Genomic DNA, 16,423 nt, shown 5'->3' on the forward strand with positions numbered 1-16,423 from the left:
AAGCGTGTCCGTGCACCGTCTTTGTGTGTAAATATCTCACGTTACAATATGAAAACCTGCGGCTTGTATTCAGGTGCGGCTTATTTATGAACAAGACTGATTTTCTTTTCAAATTCAGCTGGTGCGGCTCATATTCAGGTGCGCTCTATCGTCCTGAATTTACGGTACGTGAAATGTGGCCGGTGCGACTTATACTCCAGAGCGACTTATAGAGGTAGAGGTAATCCCGGGTAATCAGAGGGTCCTACTGAGGATCTGCGCATGTACACACACATTTGAATTACTCTCTATGCTGACCAGTCCAGTCCATTTTGATATGAGCCTCGTTGAAAAAAAAAAAAAAGTTTGGGCAGACCTGTTCTAGATAATTCCGCTCGTCTCACCTGTCGGCCACGCTGGCTCCGGTCTCGTGTTCGCTCGGTAGCAGGAGCAGAGTTTTCCAGAAGACTTTTGGAGGCGGGTTCTGGAGATGTTGCATCACTAAAGCGGGAAGATCCAACGGAGCCCAGGACGCCTCGCTGAAAACAGGTGAACAGCATCAGCACATCGGAACAACATCTCGAGTTTTTTCTGCTTTTGTTTTTTAAATTTTGTTCAAGTTTATCATTTTACTTGCTGGTTGGAAAAGGGGCAGAAGCGGTGACGTACACAGAGGTCATTTTGTAAAAGTTACCTAGCAACTATAACGTAAACAAGAGCGAAAACTTGTCTAAATTACACAATAGTTATGGTTAGACAAATAAAAATAAACAAGAGCACGTTTACTTAGGGCGTCGCGGTAACGCCACTGTCTCAATATCGCTGTATGATGAGGCTCAAGTCACCGCGGTAACGGCATTTTGTATTTTAATGAGGCTCCACGCACATGCCCAGTGTAATTTTACTATTCAACTATGAACCAATTCACGTTTACATGTCTCTAAGCTGCGGAGATGCTGGGAATACGTATCGAAGAGCAGTGGTGAGAGGAAACGGTGCCTCCGCCTCTTTAAGAAAACAAAAAACAAAAAAACGTGTTGGTGCTAAAGCTAAACGCGGAGCAGATGTAGACTTGCAAATCCACTCGAGTATCGTAGCAACCACAGAGCCAATCAGGAGCGAGGCTGTTGAAGGTATCTTAGCAACACTGTCAATCAAACCCGATGCTAACGCTAACAGGAGCGACGTCGGGGAAAGAAAAACAACTGATTTGTCTGTTATTAATGTTCATGTCTTGATTTATGGACATTATAGCAAAATAAAAGCCCCAGGATCATGTAGAGGGTTAATACGAACATTTAAGACCAAAATGACGAGTCTGACAGAAGCAGGTACAGAGAGAGGACACAGGTTTTGTTGTAGCTAGCAGGTTAGCTGTGTCCATTTATATAAACAGCCTATGCTCATCGGGCAGTGCTAAAACCACAGACTGTACATAACAATAAAATGTCCTCAGAACTCGCCTCTAAAAACCACATTTGGTGAACGGAAATGCGGGAAAAAAATGTCTTCCTTGTCTGTAAACTGTCTCTGGACTTCGGAGTTTCCAGTGTTGATGGCGTAGCGAGGGGCTCCGCTTTAAAACTGAGCGCTACTTCCTGTATTTTTGTACTTTTCTACTCAACTTTTTTCCACAAACTGCCTGTTAACCGATACAAAACTATGATAAATACTTTGTCCCACCAATGCAAGTCTGAATTAGAAAAAGCGTGAAACCTTTTATACGCAATTTGTCCTTTTCTTTGATGATTTGATTTTTTTTAGTGACGTCATAAATATATTTCTCTTACTCAAGCAGGAGTTGGTAGAAGTACTGGACTCTCATCTGGTGAATCACCTCGTCTCTGATTCTCAACAACCTGAAAATGAAAAACAGAGCAGATTAAAATAAAATAAACTTGTAGTGCAATCTTTCAGTAATATAAAAGGTGAGATTTCTGCATATTTTTATACTGTTTAACTTCCGGAGACCCGAGCTCTTTCATGGCTTTATTAATGGAGTAAAAAACAAAACAAAACACGGAGTAAAAACAAAATGAGAAACAAAAATTATGCCTCTTGGAACAATGTGTCTCGTTTGAAGAGCTGCAGACAGGAGCAGGAGACATGGGCCTTTACAAAAATAATAAAAAAAACAAAACATTCTGAACATTCTAAACTCTTAAACATTTTCTAAATTGAACATTTTTGCAGTGTTGCTGTTCTTCTTCTTCTAAAAATTTGCATTGTGACCTCGACAACCCAAAACGTGTTCCAGGAGATTAGATTTGATAGATTTTTACTTTTTTTTTAAGGTCCTATACTTGGCGAAATTGACCCTTCAAGTCACGATACTGCTGTTACCTCAAAAACACACAACGGCTGTGTCTGAATGTCTCCCCCAGCCCCTAACCCTCATTCACTCCACAGCCCTGCACTGTTTATCAGGCTCTATAAAGACTCGTTCACAGAGACTCAGACTCACGGCTCACTACGCTCTGGGTCTGGGTAAATAAAAACAGTGTAAAGGCTAAACGTTGATAAAACTTGATTTGTGTCATAAATAATGATCAGATCGGACTGGGACAAGTTATAATAAATAAATAATAATAGACAAGTTTCTATCACGCTGGATCTCTCGTAAAAAGGCCGGATTATTCTTTTTTTTTTAAACCTGAGACGTGGAAACTACCGGTATCGCTCTTTTAACAAATCAAGCTAACGTAAACGGGCAACGCTAGCGACTTTACGCAGCAGCGGTTTATTTAAGAGTGTTTTATTCATAATCAGGATCAACAGTGAGATAAACCAGCTCTTCTTTATTTTTTTTTACAATTATTCTATATGTTTTGTAGCTGTAAATCCCTAAATAGCGCCCCCTGTAGGAGATAGTGTGGACATTCAGACACAGCCCGGGAGTCGCTAGCTAGCTTGTGACTGTAATGTTATGAGTGAGACTTGTTTAGCGGCACAGACCAGCTCTTTCTGGTCAGATTGTGTTAAATCAAAGCCAAGATTAAAGCCCAACAGACGTTCAGACAGAGCAGTGCCTACAGTTAGCGTCACACCTCCAGGGAAAGTGGACGACGTCGGTAAATCAGCTGAGCGTTTACCTGCTGGAGGACACGGTCAGGTTCCCGGAGTGGCCCAGGTTCACCAGGCCTTTGGACAGCAGCTCGATGGAGGCGTGGCCCGGCGTGCTGGGAGCCAACGCTCGCACCCTGAACCGAGGGTCCACGAAACACGGAGCGGCCGGGAACGCCCTCATCTGCCTCTTCAACTGACGCCGCAGGAACACCACGTCACGCCACCTGCAGGGGAACGAGAGAGTTACACTTTATAACACCACGCCATCTACAGGGAGTGAATAATATTACAGCCAGTTTATGCCACTACAACTTAAAAGGTGGACTGTGTAACTTTTCCGGTAGAGCGTCTACACGTTATTCCTTTGCCTGGAATGTTTCACAGTATGGCATTAAGCACCAAGCCAGCTTACACATCAAATGGAAAAATCAGTATCGGTCGCTATAAATTAGTTTCCGTATTATCTGATTTGAAGGCCATTACCTCTTGATGTACTTCTGTATTTGCTGCAGCTCCACATCCAGGATTTGTTGGACCAAAAGAGCGATGTCCGAGTCCAGCGTCTCCTCCAGTAAAACAGAGCAGACCTCCTCAGTGCAGCGAGACACTAGGGCGGCTTTCTCATCCAACGCCTCCCTGAAATTACACGGAGGTTCAGTAAGACTGGTTCAGCCCCGGTTTAGTCCCGGTTTAGTCCTGGTTTAGTCCCGGTTCAGCCCCGGTTTAGTCCCGGTTTAGCCCTGGTTTAGTCCCGGTTTAGCCCCGGTTTAGCCCTGGTTTAGTCCTGGTTTAGTCCTGGTTTAGTCCTGGTTTAGTCCTGGTTTAGTCCTGGTTTAGCCCTGGTTTAGCCCTGGTTTAGTCCTCCTCATGTGAGATGGTTCTTGTGGCTCATGTGGGAGATGTTCTTTGATGCTGGTCCATGGAGAGACTTGTTCACACTGAGCTGCTTTAAAGTCTATTCTCTGAGCACAGGACACATGTGCGAAGTACTTCCTGGTTCTAGTCCTGACCCGAGCAGCAGTGTTCTGGATGTTCTGGATGTTCTGTTCTGTCTTAAGGCTCGTTTGGAGAGGCCAGTGAGCAGGACGTTACAGTCGTCTAATCTACTGGACACAAACTCAGGACTTTTTGACAGTTTACGTTTGATTTTTGACATGTTTTTTTAGATGATTTCACACACCAAATTGGCCTGATCATCGCGTTTCAAACAGATTCCTTTTGTGTTACTTTTGCAGGATGATAACTCTCGTAGGAGTGTTAAAAGTTGAGTTCTTACTGTATTTCAGACGCGGCAGTTTTCTTGATAGTCTCGTCCAAAACTTCACGCATGAGCTCGGAGCAGAGAGAGAAACTGTACTCGACCAGGAAGGCCTCGTGTTCCTGCTTCCTCCTAAAGAAAAAAAACAACAAAAACCAAACATTTTACGACCAAAGATCAGGCCTGTCACGAAAATCACTGCATCGACTTTTCGTTCAATATATAAAAGATGAAGCAATATATTTTTTGGGACATTTTGGGTTATTTTTTGGCTGTATGATCAGATTTAAGCTGTAAAAGTTTAAACTAATAACGTCTATAACTCATTACAGATGCAAACTAGCGACTAAAGTGTTTCATTCTGCCGCTATTCATGAGTTTTAACAGTACTGTAGATTTGTAATAGTTTTTGTGGTTTAAATCTTCTCTTGGGTTTTTGTGTCAGCGGTGGCAATAAATCGAACTTCAAAATATGTTCTCGTGACGTTCCTATTAAAGATTATTATTGTTCGACGCAGGTTTTTTCCAATGAGCCTTCGTCTATAGATCTGGGAAATGTGAAATTGCAACGTCATCGTCTCAGATCTATGTGATATTTTGAAGGATTTTAAAGAAGTATTTGATTTATTTAAAGAGGGAGTATTTTTGTTCTATGGGGGATCAACCACGTTTCCTTTTATTGTTTTGAAAATGCTATATTCACCTAAAAAAAAATCATATCCACATGTTTTTTGTCGCTCTGAGTCTCTCCTCTCTCTTCGCTCTCTGTGCTAAGTCACTCCCCCTTCAGAGCACTATCACAACACAATCCGCTGCATCGCACTAATGAAACTACTGCACATCACACCAGGTTTGTGAAGTCGTAGTGTACAGTTTTGTATCATGTTTTTGTATATTTATGGAGGATTTTGTCGTACAGGATCTTACATTAGCTTTAAGATCCTGTACGAGGCTTAAGGAGGGGCTGAATATAGATCTCTAGATTACTCAAACATGCACGGACGACATTTTAACGTGGGAGAAAGCGCCGGAAATTAAATTCAGCATACGCGCGGGAGGGATGTTTGCGCTTGCTCACCTGGCTTCCTCCATGCGCCGTTTCTCGTCTGCGATTCGATCTTGTTCCAGTTTGATTTCAGTCACAGAAATCTCCTTCAGAAGATTCACGGTCACTTCAGCGACGAGAGACTCCACCTGCTCAGAGCTCACCCTGGGAACAAAAAACAACACGCTTTTGTTCAATTTCTATAACGCATTTTTATTTTATACTTAGATTGGGACCTGCTTGCCTCCGTGACATGTTAACACCTTGCCTGGAAAGCTCCACAATAGGGCATTAAACTTATTTGTTTTCCCTACGCTGAAAATGTGGAAGAAGAGAATTTATTTGATTCTGCCGTTTAAAAAATATTGAAATTACTGGTAAGTATTTATGTTAAAAAAACCAAAACAAAACTATGTCATATTAGGCGACTCAACCAGGCCAAATTACAGGTCAGGTCTGCGGAGAAGCGACCCTGTTCATAGTAAGAATGCATGTTTTTCAAGATACATTCCTTTAGCTATGAAAACACCTGTAACTGAATAAATGCTGAGTAGATAAGCTTAATGCATTATTAGGGAACATTCATGGCAAAGCAGCAGTAACGTCAGTAATGTGAAAAAGTGCGTTTTAGATAATCAAATGTGTCGACATCAGTCTAATTAATTTGTTCTGTTTCACTGTAAAATCCTGCACAGATGTTTAATGTTTGTTTGGACTGAAGGAAACACTGGACATGGGGACATTTTATTATATTTAACTGATAATGCAGCGAAATCTGGTACAAGTCAGATTTACTTTTGTAAGAAGAATTAATTTGTACACGGTCCCCTGATTGATGAATAAAGAAAGAAGAAAATAAAGAAGGAAAAAATAAAGAAAGAAGAAAATAAAGAAGGAAAAAATAAAGAAAGAAGAAAACAAAGAAGGAAAAAATAAAGAAAGAAGAAAATAAATAAATGAAGAAGGAAAGAAAGAAGGAAATTAAGAAAAAAAATAAAGGAAGAAAAAAATGAAGAAAGAAAGAAAAAAATAAGGAAATGACGAAATAAATAAGGAACTAAAGACATAAAGAAAGTAAAGGAAATAAATAAATAAATAAAGATACTCTTTAAAAGTCTCTGTACCCGTTTTTTTCTCTTAAAAACAGAACTAGTTTTGCAGTTACTCCTCACTCACCTCATGGATTCAGAGCATCATAATTATAATTACTCACCATGATGAGTTTATACGCACTTTTCAAAACATTCAGAGACCAGAGCGGAGTTTTGCCATCACGAGAAACCGCACAATACCTAGCATGCTAACGTGCACTTCCTGACCTCAAGAGCTGCTTAAACAAAGTATCAATACTTGGGCAAGATGAATTTTGCTCAGACACATAGGAAAAAAACTGGGAACAGTCTTTAAATAATTTTGCATAAACGACATTAGACATGACTGACTCCAGAGCAGCGGCGGCGTAGCGAGCAGCAGCTTCAGCCGTTTCCTTCACTGCAGCGTCGACGACCTCCTCGACTACACGATTCAACTCTGCTTCGATCTCCTAAACAAACAAAAAAACAAACAAAAAAAACAACACACGCACAAAATTTAATGAGTATTTCTTCGTGCTGTAAAGTGACGCAGAGTTAACACAATTATATTTAAGATTTTAACACATTTTGCCTCGTTTTCTCCAGCTATTTTGTTATTCTGGTGAAGTTTATCGTTTTACTTCCTGGTTTGATGCGAGTAGAGGTCATTCCTAGCGACCGTGCTGTAAACGAGCGCCAAAACTAGTCTAAATTACACAATAGTTACAGAAAAGATGTCTGTGTAATCCCTCAGTCGTCCAGGGATGATCCGCAGTTAAAGAAAACGTCACATGTGTCACAGGTGTGTTAGCTTCAGTGTCGTTAGCCGCTTCCTTCAGACCGATAATAATAAGACTGCGCTCGACTACAGACGTGTGCTGCCGATCGACTGGGCGTCTTTAAAAAAAGGGGGCGTGGCAAAATCTCTCAAAACTACTACATGTGTCTGTGCGTCTGTCCCAAACTGCACTCACAAGACTTCACCTGCAGGGGGAGCGCATGCAAAAACCACTATTTACACAGTACTAGGCGGAATTGAAGAAGCGGCTTGGACGAGCAGCGAAACGTCTTCACTCCTACAACGATTTGTCCAGTTGATAGATTTAAACTTCGTCTTTTGCTGTGGACGACTGAGGGTTTACACAGACATACAAATGGAAGATTAAACTCGTGAATCATGAGTTTAATCTGACTTTTTACAGATAAATACCCGAACAAAACTACCAGATCTTCAGCTCCTCCTTTCTGCTTTTGTCCCATAGAAATCATCATCTAAATAATAACACGACGTTGGCTAAAACTCGCTGAATTGCTCGACTAAAGGACCAAAGGACTATATCCTTATAAATAAATAGTGAAATAAATTGTATACCTCTTCGCTGTAGACGGGTTTGGGAGGTGGAGGAGTGGGGGCTTTGACTGGAGCTGGAGCAGGGGGAGGGGGAGAGGGCTGTGAGATCGGCTGGAACTGCCTCTCTGGTGCCGGGACAAAACGAGCGGACTCCCCGGTCTCCTCTGCTAAAGACGGAGGAGGGGCCGACTGCACCAGCACTGCCCCGAACACGGAGCGCCTGTCCGGGGTGCGCTCCGGCGACGCCTCGGCCTCTGGAGCTGGAGGTCTGGAGGTGGCGACTACAAGAGAGATCAACGCAGTTTATCAATACTGTACCATCATTGTGTTTAAGACCTCACTTGTTATCATTCTAGTTTGTTCATTTTAGTCAAGTTTATAATTTTACTTCCTGGTTGGACACAGCAGCAGATGTGACATATGTAGAGGTAATTCCATGTTCAAACGTACGTGCAGTGGCTCTATTTCCTTCTTTGATTCCAAACTTACATGCAGTGGCTCTATTTCCTTCTTTGATACCAGATCCTTTGCCTTTATCTTAAAGCTGCCTCATTTCCATTTCTTTGTGTGTTTTCCGCAAAATGACCGTTCAAAATCAAAACTAGTGAATTCTTCAGAGCATAATCTTTCCCCACGTCTGTCTCACTTTTACGTTTACAGCTGGAGAGCGCCCCCCGGTGGCCGTTAGCCGGTAAAAGTCTATAAATCAGCCGCACTGTTTTATCGGCCGCAGGGTTCAAAGCGTGGGGGAAAAAAGTAGCAGCTTAGTCTGAAATTTACTGCAAATTAGCTCTCCGCCTGCAAAGTTACATAATGCACCTTTAAACTCAGTACCTTTAAACAGCGTTGCCTCGGCGACGTCTCTGTACTTGTTCTGCGCGTCGAAGCTGCAGACTGGGGTGTGCTGGGGAGGATTTGGGAGCGGCCCCCCGTTCACCACTTCACCGATCAGGACGCTGCGTTTGGACATGACGACCTGTGACCTGTGAGACGAAATGGGAAGCTCCGGGTCCTGGAAACTGGTCCGGCTCAGCTCCACCACGCTGCAAACGGGAGACACAGTAACACGTTTAATAAACAGTACAAGGGCACAGGGTTTAGGGCTGTGCTCATGTGACGTCAGCTCACTGGAGAATCCCTGTAGTTTAACCTGAGACACTGAAATCATTCATTCATTATAATAGTCCTCCTTTTCTGAATAATGGGAGGCAGTTGGGGCTTTGCAGAAACTCCTTTACAGAGATAAGGCAGAGGAGGAGACTCAAGGCCCAAAAACAGACCGGTGCAGTCGGGGATGTCCCAGAGAGGTGAACGAGGCCGGAAGGAGGAGCCAAGTCGACCTGCTCAACAGAATATTTGCATATTCATGTTGTATTTTACCTTTGGGTCAAGGGCACAGAGTCAGTCTGGCTTAAGTCCTGCGTACGTCGCTGTTAGGGACACGCTCTGACCCAAAGTTATGGATTAGACTGTATTTGTCAGAGGAAAACATTTTTGTGATTTGAACTGATCCAATCCAGTCGTCATTTTTGACAGAACACGTCTAAAAAACCCCAAAGACGTGAGTGTAAAAAGGACTTTAAGACACAAGATTAATATGAAGTTTGTGGAGCCAGGACTAAAGCAGGACTAAAGCAGGACTAAAGCTGGACTAACCCAGGACTAAACCAGGACTAAACCAGGACTAAAGCAGGACTAAAGCAGGACTAAAGCAGGATTAAACCAGGACTAAAGCAGGGTTAAACCAGGACTAAAGCAAGATTAAAGCAAGACTAAAGCAGGACTAAAGCAGGACTAAAGCAGGACTAAAGCAGGACTAAACCAGGACTAAACCAGGACTAAACCAGGACTAAACCAGGTCTAAACCAGGACTAAACCAGGACTAAACCAGGATTAACCCAGGACTAAACCAGGACTAAACCAGGACCAAACCAGGACCAAACCAGGACCAAACCAGGACTAAACCAGGACTAAACCAGAACTAAACCAGAACTAAACCAGAACTAAACCAGGACTAAACCAGGACTAAAGCAGGACTAAAGCAAGATTAAAGCAAGACTAAACCAGAACTAAACCAGAACTAAACCAGGACTAAAGCAGGACTAAAGCAGGACTAAAGCAGGACTAAAGCAGGACTAAACCAGGACTAAAGCAGGACTAAAGCAGGACTAAAGCAGGACTAAAGCAGGACTAAAGTAGGACTAAAGCAGGACTAAAGCAGGACTAAAGCAGGACAACACGTTTGTGGCTCTGATCCCAAACTAATAATGAGCAGGTTCACCATTTGCAGAGCAGAAGTTTGGACATTTCTTTCATAAACAGCGTCTCCCGCAGAGTCACATGGGCCTGTGACTTCCACCTGAACCTACGACGTCTTCCTCTCCTCTTCCCCTCCGCAGCCCGGCCCTCGTCACTCACCCATCGCTGACGTTCAGTCCGTATTGCTGAATAAAAGCCGAAGCTTCGTCTCCGTCTCGAAACATCAACATCCGGACGATGTCGTCGAGAGGAAACGTGGTGGAGCGCGGCCCGACCGTGTGCGCCATGTTCAGCGTCTTCAGAGCCCGAGAGCGCACCTGCAGAGACACGGGGAGCGTCACTGCGGCTGACGGATCGCTAATCATCAGCTACGTACACATTATAGCAACATATTTTGTACTTTTGACTTACTTGCTGTTAGCTTCTTGTATCATTCAGACTTACTATCTGCGTTCATTACAACCAGCGGTGGAACGAAGAGGAAAACAAAGTACTGAACTGAAGAACTAATTTTAGTATCTGTGCGTCACTTAGTTTAAAGTGGATATTTTTTACGTTTATTTCACCACATTTGAGAGCAGTATCTGTACTTTCTACTCCACTACATGTTTGAACAGGACTGAAGAGTAAAAGTATTTATTATTGTCCGTGAGGGTTTATATTTAACATGTTCATAAACAGTTCATAAAAATCACAAACAAAAATATACAAAACAAAATGGCAAAAAAAAAAAATTGAATTGTTTCTGTTGAACATCTTTGTCAAAAACAGTGGGACTTATTTGTAGTTTGGAGACTGTTTTTGTGAATGGGATTTCAAGCCTCCTCCTCCTCCTCCTCCTTCTCCTCCTCCTCTACACTCACACTCTGCTCTTTGTCTTCCTCCTCCACAATCTCCTTCGTCTCCTCCCTCCTCCTTCCTCTCCCTCCCCTCCTCTTCCTTCCACCTCCTCCTTTATCAGTCTCTGTTATTTGTCCCTCCTCCTTCCTCTCCTCCTCCTCCTTCATCCACCGCCTTCCTCTTCCTTCTTTGTCCCTCCTCTTCCTTCTACCTCCTCCTCCTTAATCACACTCTGCTATTTGTGCATCCTCCTCCTTCCTCTTCCCCCCCTTACTCCTTCATCCTCCTTCCACCTCTTCCTCCTCCTTAATCACACTCTCTGCCCTTTGTCCCTTTTCCTCCTCCTCCTCCTTAAATCACACTCTCTCCTCTTCCTTCCTCTTCCTCCTCCTCCTTCCACCTCCTCCTTAATCACACTCCCTGCTCTTTGTCCCTCTTCCTCCTCCTCCCTCTCCTCCTCCTCCTTAAATCACACTCCCTGCTCTTTGTCCCTCTTCCTCCTCCTCCTCCCTCTCCTCCTCCTCCTTAATCACACTCCCTGCTCTTTGTCCCTCTTCCTCCTCCTCCTCCTCCCTCTCCTCCTCCTCCTTAATCAAACTCCCTGCTCTTTGTCCCTCTTCCTCCTCCTCCTCCCTCTCCTCCTCCTCCTTAATCAAACTCCCTGCTCTTTGTCCCTCTTCCTTCTCCTCCTCCCTCTCCTCCTCCTCCTTAATCAAACTCCCTGCTCTTTGTCCCTCTTCCTCCTCCTCCTCCCTCTCCTCCTCCTTAATCACACTCTCTGCTCTTTGTCACTCTTCCTCCTCCTCCCTCTCCTCCTCCTCCTTAATCACACTCCCTGCTCTTTGTCCCTCTTCCTCCTCCTCCTCCCTCTCCTCCTCCTCCTTAATCACACTCCCTGCTCTTTGTCCCTCTTCCTCCTCCTCCCTCTCCTCCTCCTTAATCACACTCCCTGCTCTTTGTCCCTCTTCCTCCTCCTTAATCACACTCCCTGCTCTTTGTCCCTCTTCCTCCTCCCTCTTCCTCCTCCCTCTTCCTCCTCCCTCTTCCTCCTCCCTCTTCCTCCTCCCTCTTCCTCCTCCCTCTTCCTCCTCCCTCTTCCTCCTCCTCCCTCTTCCTCCTCCCTCTTCCTCCTCCCTCTTCCTCCTCCCTCTTCCTCCTCCTCCTTCCACCTCCTCCTCCTCAAACTCCTCTGTGTCACGGTGACGCTCAGATCCCCGCTCTTCTTTCCACATGTGGCAGTGTAAATACCTGGTTGAAGTATCCGTGGAGCAGGCAGCTGGACAGGTAGGACGCGGACTGGACCAGTTTGAAGAATCGGACAAAGTTGTTGTTGCTGACCGCGCTGAACGCCTGGACGGCAAACTTCACCTCCACGGAGTTACGGACCTCAGGGCGTAACTGCTGCGCCTCCCTGAAACGCACAAGACGATTGATTATTACGAAACTCGAGCTCAAAGGTAGCTCTAGTATCGATTCGTATCTGCGTTTCGATAGTCTGCTTAACCCGCCTATGCACTTTAAATCACAAAGGGAGTTTCTGTGTTCGGCCCCTGTCGCGTTTTACCGTAGTATGTCGCCCTCGTTGAGATTGAGCAGGATCTTGTACTGCCTGAACTCGGCCTCTCGGGGGCAGTAGACTCCTCTGGTGGACAGGTCCTGGTACATTTCCTTGAGGCTCTGGAGGCACTTGGTCATGTTCTCGTTGTTGATCTTTGGGTCGAAGGCGGACAGGTGTTCCTCGCAGAGCTGGTGAGCGCAGTGAATGTGAAACCGGGTGCACTTCTCGATCAGAGCGACGGTATCGGGGCAACTCAAGTCCTGCTGGATGATGTCCTACGGGAGACGGGGAGAGACGAGACGATATGAGACGACAGACGCAAAACAAACGCAGCGCAGTTCATGTCGCGGCTGTTCTGCTGATTCTCAATTTTGATCAAACCTGTTTTAAATTATAGTTTGACACTGATCATAAAGTCAATTGAAGCCAGAGTCAATGGAGCTGAAAGCGCGCCCACGCTCACTTCCTACTTACTATGTCCATTTAAATAAACAGTATATGATTTTAGAGAGTCCCACATTGATGACATCACAGTAGAAGAATTATATCCAAAAGTTCGGCACATTTTTTAGGTGCAAGAAACCATTTTTTCCCCAACACTTCAAACACTGTTTCAACTAAATAAATAATAACTGTGTACTGAGTTTGGTGTAGTGCATGGTTGCTAGGTAACAGTTACGGGATTCTCTAGTGTGATGTCATGATTTCCAACCAGGAAGTCAAATTTAACCCCCCCAAAAAATAAAGAAAGTTTGGTTATTTCTTCCAAAAACAGTAAACTTTCCATAAAGTTACACAGGCTCTTGCCCTCCATCTGAAACGAACGCAACCTATTCATGGTTTTCTAAATGTGATGATCTCTATTGTTTACACTGTACTTTGCCATTGTTCAATAGATAAATGCACAAATGTTGAACCTGGTTATTTTAATTAGTGACTAGACCAGACATGGACAAACTACGGCCCAGGGGCCACACACGGCCTTTTGAGCTTATCAATCCGGCCCGCCGAACATAACCAAATTATAATAAAATAGGTAAGGGTAAACCTTTATTTACTTTTCCACTGTAATGGAAAAATTAGCTAGTCAAAGAAAAGTGAGCGCTGAGTGTTTAAGACGGAGTGGACAACGGAATATTTTTTCACTGAAGTCCGATCAAAGGCCTAATATGTCAGGAAACTGTTGCGGTTTTCAAAACGTACAGAATGAGCCGTCACTTTGCTTGCTAGTGTAGTTGAGATGCTTTGTAGCAGTGAACGCAGGAACGGGCGGCTGCGGCTCAGAGGTTGGCAGCCAATGCACAAACTCTGCAACATTTATTTTCACCGGCAAACAGCAATTCAAGACAATTTTTTGCTGGCATTTAAATGAGCAAAAGCTAGCAAGCCTTTCTGAGGTTTTAAAAGAATGCATGGTGGAGATGGATGACCGGAGAGCTAGAGCGAGTTTGAAAAAATCAGTTCGTCACGCAGAATTCTGACTCGCCGTGTGGAACAGTTTGATGAAGATATAGTCAAATCTCTAATGTAAAATGTACATATACACATATATATGTATCCTGGCTCGAACCCTTCACCCCTGGACCAGACCCTAGAATCCACTGTATCTCAACAAAAAACTCACCCGCATCTGTATTAAATATTATTGGCCTGTAGAATGTTATGACGTCATGTGAAACGCAGCAGTGGCGCCTGATCGTTTCCCTTGAACGATCACATCTACGCCGTGCCTCACCTTGCGTATGCCTCTGGTGCGGTTCCACACAAAGTCGTACCAGTCCCTGTAGTTGTCCTGCAGTTGGCCCTGGTCCAGGACCTGGGTCACGATGTAGTCCATGGTCCGGGTCAGGACCGGGAGCGGCCTGAGCTCGTGTGGCAGAGGCTCTTCCTGGTCTGCGGAGGAGCGGCTGTACTCTTTTATGGCGGCGCCGTGGTCCACCTGAGAACAACAAAAAAAACTCATTAGGATTGCGAGATTTATCAACAACTAATTATTATTATTAATGTTCATAACGTGATTTACAGACACAATAGTGAAATAAAAACCCCAGGATCATGTAGAGGGTTAATACGAACATTTAAGACCAAAACGAGTCTGAAGCAGCAGAGACAGAGAGAGGACAGTTTTTACACAGAAAGTGAATTAGCAGAAAATAAACTCAAAATAACAAAAAAAAACCAACTCAAAAATAAAAAATAAAAAAACCCTCAAAATAACTAAAAAAAAAAGAAAATAACAAAAAAAACTCAAAATAACAAAAAATAAAAATAACAAAAAAACTCAAAATAACCAAAAATTAAAAATAACAAAAAGTAAATAAATAAAAATAACAACAAAAAAACTCAAAATAACAAAAAAAAAACTCAAAAAAAACCCCCATCAAAATAACTAAAAAATAAAGAAAATTAATAAAAACTCAAAATAACAAAAAATAAAAATAACAAAAAAGTAAATAAATAAAAATAAAAAAAAACTCAAAATAACAAAAAAACAACTCAAAAATAAAAAATAAAAAAAACCCTCAAAATAACTAAAAAATAAAGAAAATAACAAAAAAACACCCCTCAAAATAGAAAAAAATAAAAATAACAAAAAAGTAAATAAATAAAAATAACAAAAAAAAACCCTCAAAATAACAAAAAAAAAAAAAAAAAAAAAAAAGAACTCCAGGATCATGTAGAGGGTTAATCTGAACATTTAAGACCAAAATGACGAGTCTGACAGCAGCAGGTACAGAGAGAGGGGACAGTTTTTAATGTAAAGTGAATTGGAGCCAGAGTCGATGGAGCAGGAAGTGCGCCCATGACCACTTCCTGTTTGGAACGCGGCGGCTAGCAGGTTAGCTCTGTGCATTTATATAAACAGTCTATGATCTGGCCACACAAGCATCAATAAACTCAAAGTAATGGTCGTAGAAACAATAGGCTCTGTGCACAACAGCGCTCAACCTCACTGTTAGGGTCACTACTTTCTGTCCAGTTTTTGCAGCGTTATGCTAAAATAATAATAATAATAAATATTTAAAGATCAGACAGTGGACGGAGAGCTGGAGCTGGATGTCACTGACATGTTAAACACGACACAGATAAAATTAATACTTCACCAAAGGACAGGAGGAGACATGTTTGTGTCTCAATGCTAACGCTAATGCTAATTTTGAAGGCTAATACAACACAAACTGAAGTATTCTACATTTAAAATATTGAATTTCATCAGGATAAAATCCGAAAACGTAAAATAAACTGTTAATCCCGTTTAAGGTTTATCGTGTCAGTGGCATGAATGTGTTTAAATATTATCATTTTTGCTCATATTTTCTTCAGCAAAATATTGTTCTTCAAAATTTGTTATAGCGACAAGCCATTTTGATGTTCAGATATTTAAACAAACAAGTCAGACTTTTAATAAGTGTCGCGTGGAACATGAAAAAAGAAAGTCAAATTTGTCAAAATTGTGATCCGACTCCAGGAGAATTGCGCTAAACATATTTTTGGTAGGTCTCCAGCTCTACGCCCAATAGCCCCTCACCATCTCCGTGTTTGGGAGGACTTCGTAGACGCTCAGCTGGTTCCTGGTTTCTCTCATGTATCTCTCCTTCTCTGGACACATGTCAGGACAGGTCCCAACGAAAGCTTTGGACAGGTTCAGATCCGCCCTCTTCGGTCGCCCTGGAAGCAAATAAACAATCATATTAATATTATTCAAACATAAATACTGGCTTCATCTGAGAGCAGCGCTGTCAAAGTAGCGAAAATCACACACTAGGGCTCAGTGGTTAGATTTGCAATTTGTGTTTTACTGACAAACTAAGACAAGAATCACATTCCGCTACACGTTTGTACAGATCTTAACTAAAACCGCACGGAAACATAAAATAAAATGGTGTTAGTTTTGGAACATAGCATTTTGAATAAGCCTAATGGAGTTTTTAGGTTGCCAGATACAAAAGGTAACATTCAATCAAACTGAACTTAACCTACTGAGACCTGGCGT

At 42.9% G+C, this 16,423-nt stretch overlaps 1 protein-coding gene across 1 annotated transcript in view; it reads right to left on the minus strand.

Annotated features, from left to right (window-relative positions):
• The window catches only part of LOC117389424 (germinal-center associated nuclear protein), a 39,780-nt gene that overhangs the window by 15,269 nt on the left and 8,088 nt on the right, over window positions 1-16,423 (minus strand). The window contains exons 6-19 of the mRNA XM_055230569.1: window positions 15,959-16,098; window positions 14,165-14,368; window positions 12,436-12,704; window positions 12,120-12,282; window positions 10,191-10,348; window positions 8,607-8,815; window positions 7,794-8,053; window positions 6,791-6,891; window positions 5,382-5,513; window positions 4,322-4,435; window positions 3,529-3,681; window positions 3,072-3,269; window positions 1,770-1,838; window positions 384-518 (exon numbers count right to left, since the gene is read on the minus strand). Of these exons, the coding sequence (XP_055086544.1) occupies window positions 384-518; window positions 1,770-1,838; window positions 3,072-3,269; window positions 3,529-3,681; window positions 4,322-4,435; window positions 5,382-5,513; window positions 6,791-6,891; window positions 7,794-8,053; window positions 8,607-8,815; window positions 10,191-10,348; window positions 12,120-12,282; window positions 12,436-12,704; window positions 14,165-14,368; window positions 15,959-16,098 (2,305 nt within the window). The remainder of the gene's footprint in view (window positions 1-383; window positions 519-1,769; window positions 1,839-3,071; window positions 3,270-3,528; window positions 3,682-4,321; window positions 4,436-5,381; window positions 5,514-6,790; window positions 6,892-7,793; window positions 8,054-8,606; window positions 8,816-10,190; window positions 10,349-12,119; window positions 12,283-12,435; window positions 12,705-14,164; window positions 14,369-15,958; window positions 16,099-16,423) is intronic.

The sequence above is a fragment of the Periophthalmus magnuspinnatus genome, chromosome 21 (assembly GCF_009829125.3).
Source record: "Periophthalmus magnuspinnatus isolate fPerMag1 chromosome 21, fPerMag1.2.pri, whole genome shotgun sequence".
Taxonomy (NCBI): Eukaryota; Metazoa; Chordata; class Actinopteri; order Gobiiformes; family Gobiidae; genus Periophthalmus; species Periophthalmus magnuspinnatus.